Consider the following 23,565-nt stretch of genomic DNA (forward strand, 5'->3'; position numbering starts at 1 on the left):
ATAATTCTCTGGAGCCACAGCACATACAAATTATGTATGATAATTTGCAAGGGGGAAAAAGACTCTTTCTTTTTGTCCATACTATAAATGAAGCACGATGTTTGGACCTCAGTATTTGGGTCCTGAGAATACTTTGACCCGACTTTTAGTAAATTGGAGGCGCTGTAGCTTGTTTTATATTTATTCTTTTAAGTGTACAAAGAACTATTTTTTTCTGAACCTTTTGAGAGTAAATTGAAGACACAATATCCCATCACCTCTGAATACATTAGTGCATTTTTCTACAAAGACATTCTTTCACATAACCACAGCATAATCATTAATATCAGGAAGTTAACTTTAATATGGTCATTGGCTCAGATCCCATTCAGATTTCTCCAATTGTCCCAATCATGTCCTTTCTAGCAAAATTATGCTTTGAATTTAGTTGTGATGACTCTTTAATCTCTTCAATTGGAGTAGTTCCTCAGTCTTTCCTTATGACCTTTATAATATGGAAATTGCAGGCTATTTTTTTGAACATCACCCATTTTGGGTCTGTTTGATGTTCCCCCATTATTAATAGTCTCAGGTTTTGTATTGTTGATGCAAATTCCAGAGAAGCGATTCTCTGTTCTTACCATCTCTTCCGTTGACACGATTTCGTTTTGTTCCTTTATTGCAGTGTTTGACCACAATATAGATGGTAACTGCCAGGCTTCTCTACTGTATTTTTTTTTCTTTTTCTTTTTTAAACTAATAAATATTTTGTGGGGGAGATACTTTATGTAAAAATCCTATAACTCCTCAAACTTTCACCCTTTATTGGTGTGGACTCAGGATTTCTATTTAATGCAGCGGGTTATATTTCACTATCACTGTTTGTTTTGGTGGTCCAATTTTCCCAGATTTGGCTAGTGGTAGCCTGTCTGAGATGACTTTTTTGTGTTTTTGACATGTCCCTATTATCCTGTGAGCATTTTCTTACTTCCTGGCACAGCAAGCTGTTTCAAACTCATACTTTTCCTGTCACAACCCTGAAATTAATCATTTTTCCAAGAAGCACTGGTTCCTGTTAGTGAAGAATGTTATTTAGAAGCCAGAATCTGGTGCTCGCTGGGCTGATTGTTGCTGAGCTTATGCTCCTCCTGGGCCTTTAGGGTGACAGAGAGTGGGAATATTTTTATGTATGTATTTCCATATATATACATGTACATGTTTACATCTGCAGTTCTATGTCCAACTGTGTGTATTGAAAACCATTACTTCACAACAGCATTTCCATCTGTGCCTAGGGTTTGCTCTAGCTTTCTTTCAATATTTGTCCCTTCCTTCTCTGACAGTATGAAATTCAGCCCCCTTTATTTTTCATTTATTTACTTCTTTGATCAATTCCCCCATATCCACTTTCCCATTGCTTCTTTTACCTTCCTACCACAGTGAGGTTGCCTTCCTTATCCCGCTAGGGTTCTAGCTTACTGCTCTAGAATCTTCCCACCGCCACATGGATGGATGCCTTTGCCCTCTGCTCAGAGTCCAACATCCAACACTAAGGTTTCCTCGAGTGGAGGTGCCCTCTTTCTCCCACCTTATGCTAGGTTACTGTTATGCCACAATAATCCACCGTTCGTATGAATGCCTGGCTTGTGCTTTACCTTGTACCTTTTTTTTTTTTTACCTTGTACCTTTTGGATTGAAATGTTCAGAAAGAAGAAAAAGAGACCATTTAATTCGTGTTTGTGCTGTAATTCTCTACCATTTTCCTTGTCTTTATCTCTTGTCAGTTGTGTCTCTCTTCCTATTTCCTGTTTTTCTTTTCTCATTTTCACACAGCTTAGTATAAAAATCAAAAAAGTAAAAAATAGAAACTGTCATCTTATGAGGAAAATTTTAACCTTGTAGAATGCTGGCCACAAAAGAAGTTTTGTATTTGCAGAAAAACCACAGTTAGGCCTTATGTAGATGAACAAACATTTTGACGAATTTAATCATTGTCCTAGAATTAATTAATTAATTTTTTGTCCTAGAATTTAAATGAAATAAAATGCTACAGGTAAAAATAACTTTAGTGACGTAAAAATGGAAAACAGAAAGTTTTGCTGTCATATATAGAAAGTGGAAGAAGAAATGCCATGGTCTTAATACAGTTTGCTGTAGGAATAAGTTCTTGATTCCATTTATTACTTTGGTGTCTTTCTGGGCAAAATTATTGTATCCTAAGCATCCCTTTAAGCCCAGAATGTCACTGGGCTTTAACTGTTATCAGGAAAAAAATGTCACTGTGATTAAAATAGTGGATCAGAACATCCCAAACCTCTTATAAAGATAATGGAAAATGACTGTGCAAGGAGAGGATTGGAATTTATTTTGTAAAATGTATCATTGGGGAAATATATATTTGTTATTAAAAGAGAAAGGTGTCACTGGATGACTAGCCTGAAGTACACTGGCACTGCATTTGTCTCCAGTGTTTTTCCACGTGGTGACAACTGAGGATCTAATGACGTCAGCTATGAAGACTTGAATGACATAATTTGTGCTTTTACATCCCTTCCTAGTTCTTTCTCTTCCACTTTTCTCTCCTCTTTCATGACATCAAAACATTGAGGGTCTGAGAGGATCAATGGTGGGAGGGCTGGAGGTGGCATCTCCAATGTGACGTCATGCTGGCAGTGGATATTTGTGCCTGATGTTTACTGTTCACAATATATATCCAGAGATTTAATTATTGGGTCAGAGGATATGGCCATTCTCAGAGCCCTTGTTAAATATTGTCAGTTCTCCCTGTGGAGAGACAGAATGAGTTTTTCGTACCACCTCTGATATGTTGCATGACAAATGCACGTGATAGCAGAACCCTGACAAAGTGAGATTTCATTATTTTTATTTTTCTTAGATTTTATGATACAGTTTTTTTTAATCACTCTATATTGTTAGCCTTTTCTATACAATGATTTATGGTCACTTTTTGTGTATTTTTCTCTTTTCATTGGCTACTTATCAAGTAAGTCAGTAAAGTTGTATATTTATATAATCTATTTTTAATATGCTGGGTTGCTACATATAATTTATGATTCTATAATTTTAGTTTTAAGTGTTTCCCTTATCTAATTTTGAAAGTTTTATTTCTTTCAGTTCAGCTAACATTCATAAATAACTTTTGTGAGGGTGCCTGGGTAGCTCAGTCGCTTAAGCATCTGCCTTCAGCTCAGGTCACATGATCTGAGTGTCCTGGGATGGAGCCCTGCATTAGGCTCCCTGCTTAGGGGTGTGTGTGTGTGTGTTTGTGTGTGTGTCTGCTTCTCCCTTTGTCCCTCCCCTTGCTCGTGCCCTTTCTCTCCCTCTCTCTCCATCTCTCAAATAAATAAATACCTTTTTGAAAAGTAACTTTTGTGTACAAATTATGGAGTTCTACTCTGCTAGAACATAAAAATTTTTAACAAGCATCTATTCAAGAATTCACAGTAAAATTATGTGTGCGTGTGTACTAAATACAATAATTGTTATGATAGAATGACAATAGGAAGTGCTGTGGGAACACAGTGGAGATGTTCTTACCTTAACTTTGGAATTCAAGAAGAATTCCTGGAATATGTGTTGCTTGAGCTGCTCCTGAAAACTAACAAGTGTTGAATAGAGATGAGGACTTTTGCTTGCATAGGGAACAGCAGGAGCAAAGAGAAAGAGCTTTGGATCTCAGGGAAGTGATGAAAAGAGACCTAACGTCCTGGTAATAACAGTACTGACATACTGTGGCTGGAATTCGGGTAGAGGAGGAAAGTTCAGCACCATAAAGATTGCTTTGTTCTGTGTATGACCAGATCATACTGCTACCTAGATTTTTTTTTTTTTTTTTGCTACCTAGATTTAAAGGGAAATTCTCAAGCCTTTCATTCCAATTAATATGAACAGGAGTATTTTTATGTTATGTGATAATCCTTTCATTTTTTTATTAAATAAAAGAATCTTCCACAAAAATTTGAAATGGCATAAAGCTATGTTTTTGATTTATTAAACTTTGAAGTAATATTCCTATTGCTAAGAAAAGGATCATGGGTCTTTTTCAGTGAAGTACGTCTCCTGGAATTAAATATTTCCACAGTCACATTAAACTTATTCAGGCATCTCTTTTTTATTTATGACCTTTAGTGAGAAAATGCTTGCTGAAATTTGAACTTCATTATAAACTTTTTCATAATTTAAAAATATGAATTTACCAACAAGTTAACCACATCTTTGTTATTTTTATTTTTTAATATAGGTGATACAGTAGTATATCAATATGGAATAGCTACAGTGATAATTGAAGCTAATGATGACCCAAATGGCATTTTTTCTTTGGAGCCCATAGACAAAGCAGTAGAAGAAGGAAAGACTAATTCATTTTGGTAAGGAAATTTGGATAAGGTAAATTCAAAATTGAGTAACATAAGATCTCTAAGTATGCATAAATTTGAAATATTGACAATATTTCAAAAATTTAAAGTTGGTTAAGAATTGGATAATTTCAGAGTTGGTAGTCTGAATGAATGGTCAGCTTTGTTTATGGTGTTGAGCTTTGTTTAAAAAGAAAAAAACCACTTTAGCTGGTAAACAGAAATTATCATTCCTGCCCTTTTCACCCCAAATTCTGTCATCTTTCAGGACGGAAAGACTTGAGTTATCTGAGGTCTTCTGTAACTCTTCTTTCTAATGATATGTGACTACCCTCACCCTGTCCTTTGCTTTTGAAGAACTTATGCCAGCTCTCATCTCAATATTTTTCAATTGGTGAAATTTACCCTTCAGTTTGCACTTTGAAGTCTATGACTTTTAAGACTGCTTCTCTTTGTTATTTAAAGTTATGCCTCATTCTCTTACTATGAGATTCATCATGGTTACTCAGCAAGGACTGGCTGGCTGGTTTTTATTACAGACCATAAATATTTCTGAGATAACACAGAAAGCTATCATTAGGGTAAAATTCACTACTTACAAATTTTTCATAAAAATTAATTTTCTTTAATTTGTTATATAGGATTTTGAGGCATCGAGGACACTTTGGCAATGTTTCTGTGGCTTGGCAGCTGCTTCAGAATGATTCTGCTTTGCAGCCTGGACAAGAGTTCTATGAAACTTCAGGGATTGTTAACTTTATGGATGGAGAAGAAGCCAAACCAATAATTCTCCATGCTTTTCCAGATAAAATTCCTGAATTCAATGAATTTTATATTCTAAAGCTTGTAAACATATCAGGTGCTGTGTTTTTCCATGTTTTTTATTTCACTACTGAAATTTAATGTTTTAAAAATAAATAATTAGAGCTGTATAGAAAATGCGATTAATGAAGAAGTAAGTGCATCTTGATTTTCTAACTTTAAATGTCAAAACACCCTTTTTGGTAGAAGTGTTATTTTAAACATTCATTTTGTAGTCTTAGTTTGGCTAAGTTTTATGGATGGAGACTTTACATTCATCCTCAAACTTGTAACTAGATTTTTTCCACACCAAGTAGAATATCTTCAATGAAATATTAATGGAAGTTATGAGGTACAGAGTCATGATAGCTTAAAGCTTGCTCTTTGTACCATTTAAACAATCAATTTTCCCATAACTTTTAGTTTTAAGCACAGGAATTAAAACTCTCTAGTTAATATTCTCTTTTAGGGCTTAATTGGTTAATAATGAAATTATTCTGAGCCAAAATACCCCTGAAAACATGATGAAAACCATATGGGGACACAGGTGTTCATTGATCGATCAATATATTATTTTATCAGAAGTTTGCTAGTCAAGTTCCTTTTGTCTTCATCTTATACTATAAAGGACTTTAAATTCTGATTTCTTATTTATTATAAATCATCTTATTACAGGTGGATCCCCAGGTCCTGGGGGCCAACTAGCAAGAACCAACCTCCAGGTGACAGTAATGATTCCATTCAATGATGATCCCTTTGGAATTTTCATCTTGGATCCAGAGTGCTTAGAGAGAGAAGTTGCAGAAGATGTGCTCTCAGAAGATGATATGTCTTATATTACCAACTTTACCATTTTGAGGCAGCAGGGTGTGTTTGGTGATGTACGAGTAGGTTGGGAAATACTGTCCAGTGAGTTCACTGATGGTTTGCCTCCAATGATAGATTTTTTGCTGGTTGGGATTTTCCCCAGCACTGTGCATTTACAACCACACATGCGGCGTCACCACAGTGGAACAGATGCTTTGTACTTCAGTGGACTAGAGGGTGCATTTGGAACTGTTAATCCAAAATACCATCCTTCCAGGAACAACTCAATTGCCAACTTTACATTTTCAGCTTGGGTAATGCCCAATGCCAACACAAATGGATTTGTTATAGCAAAGGATGATGGTAATGGAAGCATCTACTATGGGGTAAAAATTCAAACAAATGAATCTCATGTGACACTTTCTCTTCATTACAAAACTTTGGGTTCTAATGCTACATATATTGCCAAGACAACAGTCTTGAAGTATTTAGAAGAAAATGTTTGGCTTCATCTTCTAATTATCCTGGATGATGGTATAATTGAATTCTACCTTGATGGAAATGCAATGCCCAGAGGAATCAAGAGTTTGAAAGGAGAAGCCATTACTGATGGTGAGTGTCATCTTTATAGCAAGAATAGTGAATTTTGAATTTTTAAAAATTTTGATTTCTTAAGAAGAGCTAATAGGTCTTAAAAATCTGCTTAGGTATTGGTTTCATTCCTTAAAATAAAACTTATACCTACCAAGACCATAAGTTCCGTACTGAGTGTTGCAGAAATGAATCAGGCAGCCTTTGCCCTTGGCCAAAAATAGGTTCTGGAAGGGAGATATATAAAGAGATCACTTCAGTGTGTTGTAGGAAGAAAGAAAAAGATTACAAAGGAGGAATATTTATCCTTCCATTGGTAGCAGGAGGGATGGGGGGCATGATAGGAAAAAGAGCAGAGATATAGAAATGTGAAAGAGGATGTTGTATTTGGGGAACTGCTGCTTGGGAGGTTTTGTTGGAAGTGAAAGGTGGTGGGCATAAGGTGAAAGAGGAAACAAAAAAGAAAACTTACTTTTAAAAGTCCAGCAATTACAGGGGTACCAGTAGGTAAATTGGTGAAATCTGTGGAGAGCTTTGAAGAAATCATCTTTGTTGTCTTTAAGCTGGATTGCATGCTGTTTCTTTGAGAAATATATTTTTGTGCATATTTAAGCATAAATATTGGTTATCTCCATTATAATCACCACTTCCTTCCCAGCCCCTCCATCCTATGATGTGATTATTTTTTGTTTAGTAAGAAGTTAGAACACAGAATATATGATTATAGCTTAACAATCTTTTCCTTCTGAACCTCCTTCACTGGATATCTGGTTGTATTTTTTGTTCCTAGTAGAAAAAAAGATGGGCAAAAGGAAATAACATTCACACACTACTGATTCCAACTAGAAGTATTATGCGTATAGCACTCTCTAGCATTAAATTAATCACCTTTTGATTGTGTGAATACATTGATTCATTTGGTGATGACACGTTGGTAGAATGAAAGTGGGAAAGATTGGGGAAAGTGAGAGCTGGCGGTTTCTTTTCTCTAGCTTACTGTAAGGAACTTAGATTGTTTTTGTAATTTGTAACTTGGAAAGAAAAAATTGTAAGTATATTTAAAATTTATTAATGAAATGTAATATATGCTATGTATTATAAAATACATAAAAGTATACATATCATACGTGTGCAGGTAGATCAATTTTTAAAACTTTAAATTCATTAGTCTTAGCACCTGTGGAGCTAGCCGCCAGATCATGAAACAGCATTCCAGAAGCCCCTAGGCTCTTCTCCAGTCACTGACTCACCACCGTGCCCACCTATTATTGCCATTTCTAAGAGCATAAGATGAGCTTCTCCTGTTTTTTACTTTGTGTAAATGGAATTGAACATTGTGTATACTTGAGTGCCTGGCTTATTTTGCCCACTGTTGTTGATAATGTTTATCCATATTTTTGCCTGTTGTAGATATTTTCCTCTTATTACTAAAATAGCTTAGAACCACTGAGAATGCTTGGGGACCATTGTGATAATAATGTGAGGATACTTGTGACTACCGTAAAATAGCTACCTGGATAGTGACTTGTAAAAACTGCCTTGGTTGATGATTTTGATAAAAAATACTACTTGTTTTCCTCAAAGCTGCCAGGTGATCAACTTACATAAATGTCTTATTTGAGTTGTTGGAGAGGGAATAAGTAAAGAAATAAGAACGGGTGAATTTTCAAAAAGAGTTGTTATTGATATATAGTAATGTAATTGGGCTGCATGTTGTGATTACCATGAAAAAAGTCTGTAAGACTTGCCTATGATATTTTTCCTGGGAAGGAATACTACTTTTTCCACATCTATTGCATTACTTGTTTGGGTAAGGAGTTATATTTGGTCCACTAAAACTTTTGTTAAATTCTCATAGCTTTATTTAACTCAAGATGCATTTCTAACAGATCAAGCCTTGAAGTTCTTGAAGAATAGTAGTACAAAAGTCTAAAAAATTGTGACCGAATTGAATCACCCCATTTTTAGATGCACAAGGAAAATTTTAAATTTCCTGGAAGAAATGTCTATTTAAATATACACTCATATATACCTGTATACATATACACACATATATACATATACACATGTACAATATATCCTTTAGTGCAAAATATCTTAAATCCCAGCAATTACTAATTCATTTTTCATCATAACAGAAAATAACTTTTATTTGATTGTATTCTTATTGTATGTTTTACTTATCTAATAAAAACTCAACAAAATTGCACCACTCTTTTGAATCGCACTTCTAATGTGGGACAGTATACTTGTGGATATTGTAGCATTTAGACCCATTTCTAATTTCAGGTCCTGGAACACTGAGAATTGGGGCAGGAATGAATGGCAATGACAGATTTACAGGCTTGATGCAGGATGTGAGGTCCTATGAGCGGAAACTGACCTTGGAAGAAATTTATGAACTTCATGCTATGCCAGCAAAGAGTGATTTACACCCTGTTTCTGGATATCTGGAGTTCAGACAGGGAGAAACTAACAAATCATTCATTATTTCTGCAAGAGATGATAATGAAGAAGAAGGAGAAGAATTATTCATTCTTAAACTAGTCTCTGTGTATGGAGGAGCTCGCATTTCTGAAGAGAATACTACAGCAAGATTAATAATACAAAAAAGTGACAATGCCAATGGCTTGTTTGGTTTCACAGGAACTTGTATACCAGAGGTAAGTAATGAACTTGGGGAATTTTGGAGTTTAAAAATTCATTGTAGGTGGAATTGTTTGGGAGTGGTCTTTCTATTTCTTGGTAAACATGCTGAAGTATCTACTCTAAGCCCAGAAGTATGCTAGAGTCAGTGGTTGCAAAAGTAAATTATAAAGTCCTTGCTCTTACAAGTTCACGGTTTGAATCAAAGGCTTAATCAGCATAGAAATAATAATAAGATAGCAAATGAAACTTTGGCAGTTATCTTTAAAGTTAATGCATTTCACAAAATGTCATTTACTTTGGCTACTTTTTGGATACTGTATACATAAATGAAATAATATATATTGAAAGCTTCTATGAATAATAGTAATTGAAACTATTAAAATGTGATTTTTTGAGTTTTTTTTTTTTTCACATGTGAAATGTACTTAAGTAGTTGCAACATTCTTCCATGTTGGGTGTAATGCCTTCCTTATCACCCTTCTTGGCCAGCTTCATTCATTAGACTGTTTTACTGTCTTTATCAGTTCTTTCCAGGTTTTCAAAGATTCGTAATCATCTTGGTTTCCTATTCAGTAATGTGAGATCTCCTGACACCACTTCACAGGTGTTAAGTGTGACAGCAGCTCCATGCCCGTGAAAGGATGCCAAGGAACAAGAGTCTTTCCCTTAGCAAGTTGATTCTTGTAGATTTAGAAGGGCATTTTTGAAAATTGAAGCAATTAAGAAAATTATGAATCAGTAGAGGGTGAAAAAAGTATCTTGTTCATAGGCCTGCCTTTGCTCAAATTGGGGAGCTATGTCTCTGAAATGTCTTCTTGCCCTTCCTAGCTCTTTGGTTTGGTGATAATCATAAGAGATCTTCAAATAGTGGGCATTTTCTATACCAGAAATAAAAGAATATCCTACACTAGGGAGGACAAATGTCATAAAAATCTATAACTTAAAGAAGACATGTTTATCTATAATGATAATACTTATAAATACTCAATTATTAAAGAATTTTACATGTTAAATTTTTTATATACCTTACAATCCAGAATACACTTGCAAAAAATATTAGTTATGATTCTCTCCACTTAGTAAGGTTAGAAACTGAGGCCTAGAGACCTGAAAAAATAACCCAAGTTGAATTAAATAAGACAGGATCAAATGCCTCTTTCAAGCCTGGCAGTTACTAGCACTAAATAAATACTAATTTTACTTTTTTTTTTGTCCTAAGATACAGTGGGAAGAACTGGAATTTGAACCTATGTCTTGTGACTTCTGATCTTTATCTTTAACCCTATATTTTTAGTATTATCATCTCTATTTTTAAAAAGACAGGTGGCTTCCATCAGGTTGTGACACCATTAGGGTACTGTATAAAATCACCTTCCCTTTCATTCTGTTTACTACCTGGCACCTGCCTGTGCCTCTGGCTTCCTCTTGGTCCTCATGTTGGTCAGACTCCTTTTTGGTCAATATGTTTCAGTCAGAGTTGCAGGTTTTAGTTCCAGTCTCAGGGCATCAGGGCTTTCTAGCCTCTCTATTTGGAACACTCTTGGTCCAGATTTTCAGAGTCAGTCATTCAAGTCTCAGTTTTAGAGACATCTCTTCAGTGAAGACTTACTTCTTTAAAGTAATACACCATTCCCTTCTCCCAACTGGTTGTTCTCCATCCCTTCACCTAGTTTTACTTTTTCTGTAGCACTGATTACACTCTTAAATTTCTTTTTTTTTAATTTTTATTTATTTATGATAGTCACACACACACACACACACACAGAGAGAGAGAGGCAGAGACATAGGCAGAGGGAGAAGCAGGCTCCATGCACCGGGAGCCCGACATGGGATTCGATCCCGGGTCTCCAGGATCGCACCCTGGGCCAAAGGCAGGTGCCAAACCGCTGCGCCACCCAGGGATCCCTTAAATTTCTTTTATTATTTAAAAGTTTACTTATTTATCGGCCATCTCTCCCACCAAAGAGATGAAAGAACTCTGAGTGTAATAAGGTCTTATTGTTCATTATTGTATCTCCAGCACCTAGAATGGAACATATTAGGTACTCAATAAATCTTCATTGAACTTATATTTTAATAGTAAGGCCTGAAAAGGTTCATAGTTCAAACCACAAACACATTTAGATTCAGTTAGCTGCATTAACGACCAGGCTGAAAAAACAAAAACAAACCCCAGAAGTTTTAAAAACCTATCCAAAATGGGGAATAGTTTTTGAATGTTTCTCTGGCTTCATGGGCCATTATTGTGAGTTTTCCATTTTTTCTTGTCTCACAAGTTCCTCTGATAGATTATGTTGGTTCTGGTTTATCTCCACATAGGTATGTAGCTTTGCTGTTTCCAGAAATCTTGGAATTTGAACAGAATCAGTAAGACTTTAATGGCAGAAGAGAGAACTTTGTTCTGTAGGCCACAATACCTATACTGTTAGAACTGCTGGAAAGGAAAACAGGATTAGTTATTCTCCAAGCCCAAATAGAGGTAAATAGAATACATTGGAAGGAATAAAATACAGACAGTTAATATAAGAAAGTACTGTTGAGTCCAAAGATCCAACATTGGAATTTGTCAGTAGTATTATAGCATTTTCATTCCTGAAAATATTAAGACTATAAGTATAGAACTCTTATTTACTTTCATCTTGGTGTGATTTGAAGACAGGAGAAGTATAAAATATTTCTATAATCATCATCAATAATATTTATTGATTGCTTACTGAAATCGTGATTCAAAGTGCAAGGTAGACCAATGGATTTTAATGTATTAAAGTCTGATTTCATATTGCAACTAAAATTTGAAGAAACTACCATTTGTCAAATAGGTATAATGTGGAGGAGGAATATCCATAACTATCTGCCAAGACCATTTAAATACTCCCTTTCCAGTTACATATATCTCTGAGAAGCTGGATATTTTATATATCTTTCAACCAAAATAACAAGTGGCAACAGAGAAATTGATTGTGAAAGGAGGTATGAGAATTTGTCTTCTATTAAGCTAGACATTAAAAGACATTTACAGAAATGTAAAACAATGCCCCTTTGTCACTAGTTTTCTTTTTAAAGAATATATAGCTATTCACATAAAATACATTGCTTATGTTAGCATGTATATGAGTATTTATTTATTTTTTTTTATTTTTAGATTTTATTTATTTATGCAAGAGAGACACAGAGAGAGAGGCAGAGACACAGGCAGAGGGAGAAGCAGGCTCCATGAAGGGAGCCGGATGTGGGACTCGATCCCGGGTCTCCAGTATCCCACCCTGGGCTGAAGGTGGCGCTAAGCCGCTGAGCCACCAGGGCTGCCCTGTAATGAGTTTATTATTGCTATTTTAAAATGAGTTAATTTGTCAATATTTAAATTCTTTTCTATTTTCATTAGTAAAAGAGTAAATATCAGATTTCATCAAAATAAGCAAAATATCATCAGATTTCATCAAAATGGGGTTTTTAGTAATTTTTATGAGTGTTTAGGGGTCCTGAAACTGAAATATGTGAGGATTGCTGGTTTATGCTAGGCTTGGAATTGTCTGGAGGGATTAAATTTTATAGTTATCTGATCGATTTTTAGAAATAAAAACCACTATCACTTCCATAGATTCTTCTCATTGTGTTGTTGCAGTGACATTGAAAAGTTATTTTTTTTTCTTATCCCTTCGGAAATGCTGAAGGCAAAAGAGATGTTTTAAACATCTTTAAGAAGTCTTTAAGACTTCTGTCTGAGTCATGTTATGCTTTTACAGTTTCATAGATTCATGAAGTAAAATAATACAAAGATTAAAATGAAAGCATAATCACATCTAAAATAATGAGAATATGACATAGTCTATACTTGCCATATTGAAAGAGTTGATCATTATTTTGTAATTTGCTCCATCTTAACCAGGTACACCATATTTTACTAAATAGAAGGTGCTTAATAAATTATAATTGAAAGAATGCATGTAGTTGAGAGCCCTGATGGGGCTGTGCCAATAGTCCTCTGGATTCCAGGTGGTATCTATATTGAACAGATGACTGAGTTTTGTTGGATCTGTAGCATAGCAACCACATTCTCATGTTTTCCTCCCATGATTTGTTATTCTGTGTAATCTTTAATGTTACTTTCTCTCCACCTTATTTTAGCACTATTTTTGTATGTCCTATAGTTGTGTATATCAGATAATTATAAAGTAATGAGATTGCCTTTTCTAGTGATTCACAGAGCTTGCTAGTCTCATTTTTTTTATAATACTTGGATTGCATTTTATACTTCTAAACTCACAGCTTATGAATAAATTTAGAGACATTTTGAGAGTATCTTTGTAAAAAATGAAGTATTATTTAACTTGGACTGTGGTTTTTTTAAGTGCTTGCCATATGTTATGTGAGTAGATTCCTTTAGATATGTGTGTGATATTGATATAATCTGGTATCACAGATTTTTACCCAAGTGTGAAACAAAATAAAAAATTAATTGGCTGTGTAATTATTAGGCATTAGCTTTCATCTTCTCTTCTAACACAGAAAGCCAATTTATGGCTCAGTGCATTATTTTTTTCTGAGAAAATATGCTTCAAAAACTTTTCTGATTGTTAACCTTTATAATTACTCTTCTGCAGATCTGAAGATTGAGGAAATTTCTTACTCAAAACAGTAGTGGCTCCTATTGTTCCTTGTGAAAAACTGAATGATATTGATTTTGAGGATTCTTTCTCGATATTATGCTTCTCATATACTGGCCTGATCATTTGCTTTCATCATGATTCCAGAGGCAATTAGATGTATATTTTAATAGAAAATATATTTTAACTTTATTTTCTATGTCTTAATTATCTTCTGGTATTAATAATTCCATAATCTGGTTCAGTATTTCCCAAAGTATTGCATGTGATGACAATAATCAGAAATATCTAATATATATTCCAGAGCACCATTCCTGATTGAGGATTCACTCCATTTCTTTTCTTTTTTCTTTTTGGATTCACTCCATTTCTGAATCAGAATCTCTGGCAGGGAGATGGGATGGGACTCAAAAAGCTGAATTTAGAATTTTTTTAAAAAAATATTTTATTTATTTATTCATGGGAGACACACAGAGAGAGGCAGAGACATAGGTAGAGGAAAGGCAGGCTTCTTGTGGAAAGCTGGATGTGGGACCGGATCCCAGGACTCTGAGATCATGCCTGGGTCAAGGCAGACGTTAAACCCCTGAGCCACCCCGGTGTCCGTAAGAAATCTTTTAAAATGAAAATTTTATGTATCTCTATATAAAACCAGAGAAAATAGAATAATGAACCGCAGTGACCCACCATCTAAGTTTCAAAATTTACTGGCCTTTTGCTGATTTTCTCTCCTTTATTTTGGCTAAAGCTATTTTTATTTATTTTTATTTATTTATACATTAAAGATGTATTTATTTATTTATTCATGAGAGACAGAGAGAGAGAGAGAGAGAGAGAGAGAACAGGAAGGCAGGCAGGCAGAGGGAGAGGCAGGCTCCATGCAGGGAGCCCAATGAGGGACTCGATCCCAGGACTCCAGGATCAGACCCTGGGCTGAAAGCAGACACTCAACCACTGAGCCACCCAGGGATCCCCTGAAATTATTTTTATTTATATTTATTTTTTAAAGATTTTATTTATTTATTCATGAGAGAGAGAGTGAGAGAGAGAGAGGCAGAGACACAGGCAGAGGAAGGTGCAGGCTCCGTGCAGGGAGCCCGACGTGGGACTTGATCCCGGGTCTTCAGGACCAGGCCCTGGGCCCAAGGTGGTGCTAAACCGCTGAGCCACCCAGGCTGCCCCCAATTTTTAAAGTAAATTTCAGACACTGTCATTTCTCTGTAAATTCTTTAGTATGAAAGGTGGATTTCTATGGACCTTCAGCATTTGAAGCTTTTTCCCTATTGGTGGTTTGCGATTTACTAAATAAGTTATTCATTAAATTTTGTATTAAACTTATGTATAGCATATATTTGTATACAGTTATATTGATATGACAGTCTTTGTTTTTCTTTTTTTTTTTAAGTTGAAAATAGTAGCTAATACATTTTGATTAGGGCTTTACTAAATGAAAGCATGGTTAAATAGCTTTTCCTGTGTGATTACTGCAGGTAAAAATCTCCTTTGTTAGTCTTGGGTGCTACATGGTAATAATGCTTATTGACTTGGTGAAAAATTGTAAGGAGACATAAAGATTCCTGAGTGTGTCTTTGGCCATGCCCCTTGCTAAAAAGGGAAAGGTTGAAAATATACACATCGGGATTAATGACTTATTAACAGAACTCACTGAAAATGTCCATTCTAGTTAAAAATTTGGGGTGGTATAATGGAGCAAATGTGTTCACATTGTGATAGTAATCAAAATGGATGGGGATTTGTATTTTTCAATATGTAAGCATATGTATTTCTTGATAAAAAAAAAAGGAATGTAGCATTATTTTTTGCAGTTGTGTATGTGTCTGTGTATTTGTTAAGGAGAAGAAATATAACAGTTGTTCAGTACTTAATATATTACTATAGGTACCATACAAGACACTTGTTGAATCTCCACCAAAATCCATGAGACATTATGATCTTCATTTTAAGAAGAAATCATGTGATAAGTGGTAGTACAAAGAAGCTCAGGATTGTTTGACTTTTCTTTTTTCTTTTTTTTTTTTAAGATTTTATTTATCTATTAGCACAAGCAGGGGGAATGACAGGCTGAGGGGAGAAGCAGGTTCTCCCTGCTGTGCCGAGAGCCTGACGTGGGCCTTGAGCCCTGGACCCAGGATCAAGACCTGGGCTGAAAGCAGACGCTTAACTGACTGAGCCATGCAGGCGCCTCGGGACTTTTGCCCCAACTTAAAGCTGTACTCTTTCCATCACACATTCATGTACCAGCAGCTGTGGTGAATATGCTGCTGTAGATGCCTAGGTAGAAGGTAGGAATTAAATTAGATGCTTATTGAGGACTTGGGTTTTGTGCTGCTTCCTCTTCTCTACAGCCTCAGGGTTGGAGGGCCCCACCTTCAGAGCAGTTAGTTCTGCCATCATGTGATAGAAGGGCTCCTAAAAACATTCCTACACTATGCCAAAGTAAATAAAGAAAACACAGAACTTAAGGGAAAAATAGCTTAGGAGAACACTACTCAAAAACTTGGTCAGTGGCATGTAAAAAAGGAAGATAGGGACCTAATAAACAGTTTTACACAATAGATGTTTAATACTTAAATACTGCAAGAAATATGGTGTGTACCTAGAGAAAACTTAAGTTTCCTTGCAAAAGCATGTGTCAGAGGAATTGCAGATTGTGTATTCTTGTGAAATCATGGGGAAGAGGGTTATCTGCCATCAAAGGGAAGGTTGTCACATTAGATGCAATTAAGTGTGGCTAACAACACACGTGTTGGATTGAGGTAGCTAGTAGATGTTTCAGGTATGTTTGTGTTCCCATGTGGCTTGTTTCAGGTTGCTGCAGTTTTCTGTGTTCACCATTTCTTGAAGATGAAATCACATAAGCAAATGTGAATCCACATGACAGATTATGGATTATGGGTTATCTACATTATGCTCTCTGATATATCAATTGCATGGGAACAATTTTATGATTTTATTTTATTTTTTAAGATTTTATTATTTTATTCAGAGAGAGAGAGAGAGAGAGGCAGAGACACAGGCAGAGGGAGAAGCAGGCTCCATGCAGGGAGCCCGATGTGGGACTTGATCCGGGGACTCCAGGATCATGCCCTGGGCCGAAGGCAGAGGCTTCTTTTGTCATCCCCTCTAGTCTTTCAATAGCATTTATATAATGATGTATTTACATACCATTTGTATGTAACCTTAAATACATTTTACATTGATACATCCCAAATTTATGTCAATCGTGGCCTCTCTCCAAAGTTCCAGACTCATTTCTCTAGCTGCCCCCTTGACACATCTCTTGGATATTTAGTAGACATTTCATACTGGACATATTTAAATGTCAATTCTTTGCCCTAGAACCTGTAACTAACTGATGGAGGAGGAAAAATCAAGCCTGCTTCACACAAGCCTCACTGGCTTGATGTGTTGCTGCTTGTAAAAGTGAGCCACCACTACTCTAATGCTCCGTTCAGGAGATGCTCTGAAAGATGAGGCCAGAGCAATGAACAGCTCACTTAGCCATTCATTTTCTGTGAATGGAGAAATGGTCTGAAGTTATGAAGATCTGTATTTGCAGTACTAATGACATAGTGGTCTGACAGGGGCTTGGGATCACCAAGACTAGGGACAAAGAGGTTCTAGGGAGAGTGATGTGAATAGGCCCATGGAAGTAGGCACTAAGTGTGAGGCTTTTACTCCAGAGAGGACAGAAACTCCTTATTATTGGAATTAACACTTACTTTAGCTGATGAGTTTATGTTCTTAGTAGTTCTGCTAGACCATCATCTGAATGCTAAAATAATGCCTGCTGCGTGCCCCCAGAAGCTTGTCTCAAAGGGACTCCCTTTATGTGAAGGAGGCGTAACAATAGGCACACAGTCCTAAGATTCCCTGCCCTTACTATGTGTCACATCACTTCGGAAGCAGTTGGCTTCAATAATGGGTTGGGATATTAAAGACTCAGCTAAGGGGACGCCTTGGGGGGCTCAGTGGTTGAGCGTCTGCCTTTGGCTCAGGGCATGGTCCTGGGGTGCCAGGATTGAGCCCCGCATTGGCTCCCTGCGGGGAGCCTGCTTCTCCCTCTGCCTGTGTCTCTCTCCATGTCTCTCATGAATAGATAGATAAATCTTTAAAAAAAAAAAAAAAGACTCAGCTAAGTTGCCAGCTCAGGGATCACATCTTGTAGGGTGGGGGTATTGTCCCCCATGATCCAGTATGTTATCCAGTGACTGATACTTGTTCAGTGTTCTCAGTACCTGGACTACATGGGTTCAGAAGGAAAGACGTAGAAGTAAGAGTGGCTTTATCTCCATCACTTCCAGTGGCCACCTGCCAGAATTTGTGTTTCCCACTCTCATGCTTTAGGCTCTGCTGGATTAGAAGTTCTGGTTCTGCCTGGGTCAGAGGTGTCTGCCAGGAGACACACTGGCGGCTCTGCTGAACAACCACCTGTCATTTTGGGCTTCTCATGTCAGGGACCTGCAGGCAAATAAAAGAGTTACAGTATTGTCCCAGGAGTGCTTGGTCTTGTTTACTAAGGGCACCTAAGGTTGCTGTTACTTTTTGAAGCAGAAGTACTGATGGTTGGAGAAACTCAGGATTTATTGGAACATCTCCTGGTGTTTCCATGCTCATTGATAACTGTTTTGACTATTGCCTGTTTGTGGATAAATTTAAAATCTGTTCTTTCCAACCCCAGAGTTGGCACCAACGTGGCTCTGTCTAATGCTGACAGAGGTGCTTATGATTGATATGAAAAATAGAATGACATTATCTAAATTAAGATTTGTATTTTGAGCTTTATTCATTCAGTTTCAGTACTTTTTTCCTATGAATTATATATCTGCTTACTAACATAAAAATAAAATTGAATTTAAAAGACTTGAGAATTTAAGAGTATGAAGACTTTTTTCTAAAAGATCTTCTGGAGCGCCTGAGTGGCTCAGTCCTTTAGGCATCTGACTCTTGATTTTGGCTAATGTATGATCTCAGGGACATGAGATCGAATCCCATGTTGGGCTTTCCACTAGGGGTGGAGCCTGTTTGAACTTTTTGCTCCTCCCCTGCTCATGCATGTGCTCGCTCTCGCTCTCTCTCAAGAAAAAAAAAAAACTCTTCTAATTCCTTGCTTTATATAATTTTTAAGTATTAAGTGTTACAGATAAAAATATTCTTCAGGTGAAAAATACCTACAGATGTGTGTATACATTATGTATATATGACAAAACTATCAAAAAATATTAAGCATAACATAAATGCCCTCATTGACCTGAGTCTTATCTCCCCAGTAGACATTTCTCAAGGCTCTTGCCACTTATCACTTTATGCTATCCTTAAAATTATTTCATGAAATCCACTCTGTTACTTTTTATCCATGCCTAGACTGTTCTCCCTAGTAGCATATTCTATCCTCTACCCCTCACTTCTGCTCTTCCCCCCATTTGGTTTGTCTATGCTCAACTTATCATAAAACTTTGAGTTTCTCTTCCTTTTTAGATTTATCCAGAGAACAGACTGTGCTTTTATTTTTTTTTTTTTTGGTAATCTTTTGTACCATAGTGTCCAGCACAGTGGCTGGCACACACATGGTATCAGTGAATGAAGTTTATGTACAGTTAACTGCTTATAAGAATTATTTTTGTAATTTCTGTATTTTGTAGCTTTGTAAAATCTATAAAACACCAAGAAAAGATTGTGGAGGTCTCAGAGTGTTAGAAAGTTAAAGAACTAAGGTTACGGTAAAAGGATTCCATGAAAGCATAATAATTTTATCACTGATTTGAATTAGTATATACTTATAAATAATTTATATTCAATTTCAGATTGCAGAGGAAGGATCCACCATTTCATGTGTGGTGGAGCGAACCAGGGGAGCTCTGGATTATGTGCATGTGTTTTACACCATCTCACAAATCGAATCCGACGGCATTAATTATCTTGTTGATGATTTTGCTAATGCTAGTGGAACTATCACATTCCTTCCTTGGCAGAGATCTGAGGTAAACCCTACCTTTTGTTTCCTTGAAAGCCTCCTGGAAGGCTTTTTCCTTATCTGTTGGTTCTGTAATTTGTTTTGCAGGGTCTTGCTATTTAAGCAATTTATAGATAATTAAATCATCATGTAAATATCATGGTTTAAAATGTTTTTGTACTTATTAAAGATTTTATTTAATTATTTTAGAGAGTTGTGTGCTGGGGTAGGGGTAGAGGCAGAGGGAGAGGAAGAAGCAGACTCCTCACTGAGCAAGGAGCCCAACTTGGGGCTTGATTGAAGGACCCCAAGATGATGATCTGAGTCGAAAGCAGATGCTTAATTGAACCACTCAGGTGCCCCTGTTTTTGTATTTATTTATGTAAAAGAAAAACAGGATTTTTGAATGATGTATATTACAGTTTTATCTGTTTTTTTTTTTTTAAATCTCAGTGTAATAGAAATGGTATGGCTTGAAGAGTTGTCAGTGTGAGTTTTTTATTATTTTTATTTGATACAATGGGAAATGTAGAATTCTTAATGGTACTCTGCTTTCAAATACACCACTGAAAAATTATTGTAACTGTAATCTCAACTTTATTTTTTAATATGGAAAAATGAGATAATTTGCTTTGCTTTGAAAATACAAGTCATCTCCAATTTTATCAAAACTTTCCATGAACCATCATTTCATTTCTGAATAGATGCTCCAGAAGTAAGTGGCACTTCTTGCAAGTGGAATCAGGATGAGACTGTGTCCTCTATTGAATATTTTAAATAGTCTTTTAATCTATCATGTTAGAGTAGTCACATCGTATAATTTTTCATTAAAAATATAATTAGCTTATATGTCATCAGTGATAAATAGTGAAATAGCTTAATGCTTGCAAATAAAATCTTTGAGAAAATTTCTAAGGGATTTAGGAGTTAATTGGGTGAAAAATATAAAATTGAGAGAAGATAGATTTAAAGAGTTAACACTAAACAGGAATGATAAAATCTCAATAACTTTGGGGAAGAAGGAGACTAAATAGTTTATAATAAAATTTCTCCTATAGCAGGTTTCAAATAGATCCATGATAAATATTTTCCTAGTCTTTGGTAAAATGAGGAAAAATAGAGCATCTAACAAGTTTTAATAAGGCTTAAAGTATTCCATTTAAAGGACTATATTTAAAGGACTATATTTAAAGGACTATAAACCATTTTTTTCACTACCCTTCTGGATTTAAAGTTTTTTTTTTTTGTTTTTAATCAAGTAATAATTATATTATATGGTCCTTTTTAAATTGTTTTAACATTTTTTAATGTTTCTATTTGGAAAACAGGGCTGATCCCACAAATTTTCCCCTTGGGAAATTTACCAACTGTAAAATGAAAATATAACTTGAAACCATTGTTGTAAAGTGGATTCATGCATATTTTGGAAGAGATAATCACATTTTGATCAGGCAAATAGTTATACATATTCTTGTCAAGATTTATTTAAAATATTTCTTCTTATCATTTCATTTTTAATTTCTTTAAAAAAATAATTGACCTTTAGAGCAAAAATAATAACACTGAACTATGGGATTGACTTATAAGACTACTGCTAGATACACCAGCCTCTCATTCTTACAAAGCCAATGACAGGGTCTTGAGATGTCACTAGTGCTCCATGACTGTGCTTTATAGTATGCATAGCAGTAAGGTAGCCTCCACTTTGCTGCTGCCTTCCAGATATCTGGAGGGTACAACTAACTGAATATACTTAAATCATATCTGAAAACCTAGCTGCAAGGGAGTCTGGAAAGTGTGTGGTATGTCTGTGTGTGTGTTTCTCTAAGGTACAGGAAAGTATATTGAAAATGTCTTTTTCAAGTTTTTTTTAAATGACCCATTAATTATAAAATCAATTAAGCAAGTTATGAAGACTTTAAAAATAGAACAGAGGGACACCTGGGTGGCTCAGTGGTTGAACATCTGCCTTCAACCCACGGTGTGATTCCAGGATCTGGGATCGAGTCCTATATCAGGCTCCCTGTGATGATCCTGCTTCTCCTTCTGCTTGTGTCTCTGCCTCTCTCTCTCTGTCTATCTCTCATGAATAAATAAATAAATCTTTAAGAAAAAATAGAACAGAAAGTAGAGTATATATCATGTAAAGGTAAATACTTTTTTGGTTTACTGAGTTACTATGTAAAATACATTTATTTATATCTTGATAGGGTCTTCATTTCACTAAAATGAATGATTACTTTGGTATGCTTTAACCCCTTAAAAATATTTGCTGCTTTATTTTTAGTGTACATCTTGATGTTTTGGTGTTACTTTTCAGAGCAGCATTTGTTAGCTTGCTTCCTAGGGGCAAGACATTTTAAATCATCAAACTAAATATTGTTCTCTTTAGTTTAAAAATGTTGACATGATTTGGGTAGTAGGTGTCATTTTTACACTTCCCTCTCAGTATATCGGCTATGCCATATATTACTTTTTTATTTAAAATCTTGATAAAAATGAACATAAAAAATGAATTCAGATTCTACCTCAGACCTACTAAATCAAACTCTCTAGAAAAACTACATTAAAAAAAACCCATCAGTTCTGGGTCTTTTCTCTCCAGAACAAATCTATTTATTTTTCTTCATCTCCACTGTCTCTGCATTAGTTCAGAATCTCATTATTTTTGTTCAGTCACTTCCTATCTCAACTCCTAGCATCCTTTCTTGCCCTGTCCACTGTTTACATTCTCATTTTGTCAATTTCCTGCTTATGATTCTTCAGTTTCATGCCACTGCCTTTGGAATAAGGTTCAGTTTTTATTAGCATGTGAAAATGTATTGCTGTCATGTTTTAATCATCAAAATTTGTGATCATGGTCTTTCCTTCTTGGCTTTGTATAAGGCCAAAAGAGAGACATTGGCTACTTTGACAATTTTAAAGCCAGCTCCAGGAATGTCACCAACAGCGTGACCCTTTGCTATCACATCCAGCAATCAGAACTACATCATTTTCCTGGAATAAAATCAACAGTTTACTTCTGGTGTCAGCAGCAATCACTAAAAATACCTGTTCATCAAATAAAAATTGGAAGAAACTATTTCAGAAATAAAAACTGTAATAAACTGAAACACCTCAATAAAATCGAAACAACCATCTTTGGGTACAAAGGCTGTGCTTTTTTTTTTTTTTTTTTTTTTATTCTTCATCAGCTGGACCCTGACCCAATTCCCGATGGCACAGTTTGGCTATTTGGCTTCAACTCTTTTTTTTTCCAGCATAATTCCCTTTGAGTGGGATGTACCTCTAAAAGCATTGGCCTTCAGGACTCTGCCCAAATGGATTTTCTTGTACTGTTTATCTTGGCACTTCTGATCTCGACAGTGGCTATGGAGCTTCTTGACTGTATGAAGACCACAACATCTGCTCATCCTGCTGGTACCATGGGCCTGAGCAAAAGAGTCATTTTTTTTTTAATGATAGTGTAAAAGATCCCTGTGATCTGACTCCTGATTATCTATCCAGCCTTATCTCCTGCTTCAGCCGTGGTGGTCTAATTGCAGGTCTTTGTGCGCCTTATTCTTTCATACACTGTGCCTTTACAAGTGTTTCTTTTACTTGGAATGCCCTTCCCATTTATAATTTCAACTAATACCTTAAGACTTGCTTAAAACGTATCTGTTGCAAAATCTTTAGAAGGTAGAGTTGGTTGGGTTTTTTTTTGTCTGTACATAATTCTGTCATGACTATTAACATGTATTTATTTTAAATCTTGCAACATTTTTAATATGTGCCATATATT

The 23,565-nt window shown here is 35.7% G+C and overlaps 1 protein-coding gene and 1 pseudogene across 1 annotated transcript in view; one reads left to right on the forward strand and one right to left on the reverse strand.

Moving 5' to 3' along the window:
* ADGRV1 (adhesion G protein-coupled receptor V1) overlaps positions 1–23,565 on the forward strand; it is a 522,964-nt gene that overhangs the window by 68,102 nt on the left and 431,297 nt on the right. The window contains exons 18-22 of the mRNA XM_055312783.1: positions 4,241–4,367; positions 4,997–5,214; positions 5,832–6,575; positions 8,844–9,217; positions 19,633–19,809. Of these exons, the coding sequence (XP_055168758.1) occupies positions 4,241–4,367; positions 4,997–5,214; positions 5,832–6,575; positions 8,844–9,217; positions 19,633–19,809 (1,640 nt within the window). The remainder of the gene's footprint in view (positions 1–4,240; positions 4,368–4,996; positions 5,215–5,831; positions 6,576–8,843; positions 9,218–19,632; positions 19,810–23,565) is intronic.
* On the reverse strand, positions 22,637–23,194 carry LOC129501623 (40S ribosomal protein S23-like; annotated as a pseudogene).

The sequence above is a fragment of the Nyctereutes procyonoides genome, unplaced genomic scaffold (genome assembly GCF_905146905.1).
Source record: "Nyctereutes procyonoides isolate TBG_1078 unplaced genomic scaffold, NYPRO_anot_genome, whole genome shotgun sequence".
NCBI lineage: Eukaryota > Metazoa > Chordata > Mammalia > Carnivora > Canidae > Nyctereutes > Nyctereutes procyonoides.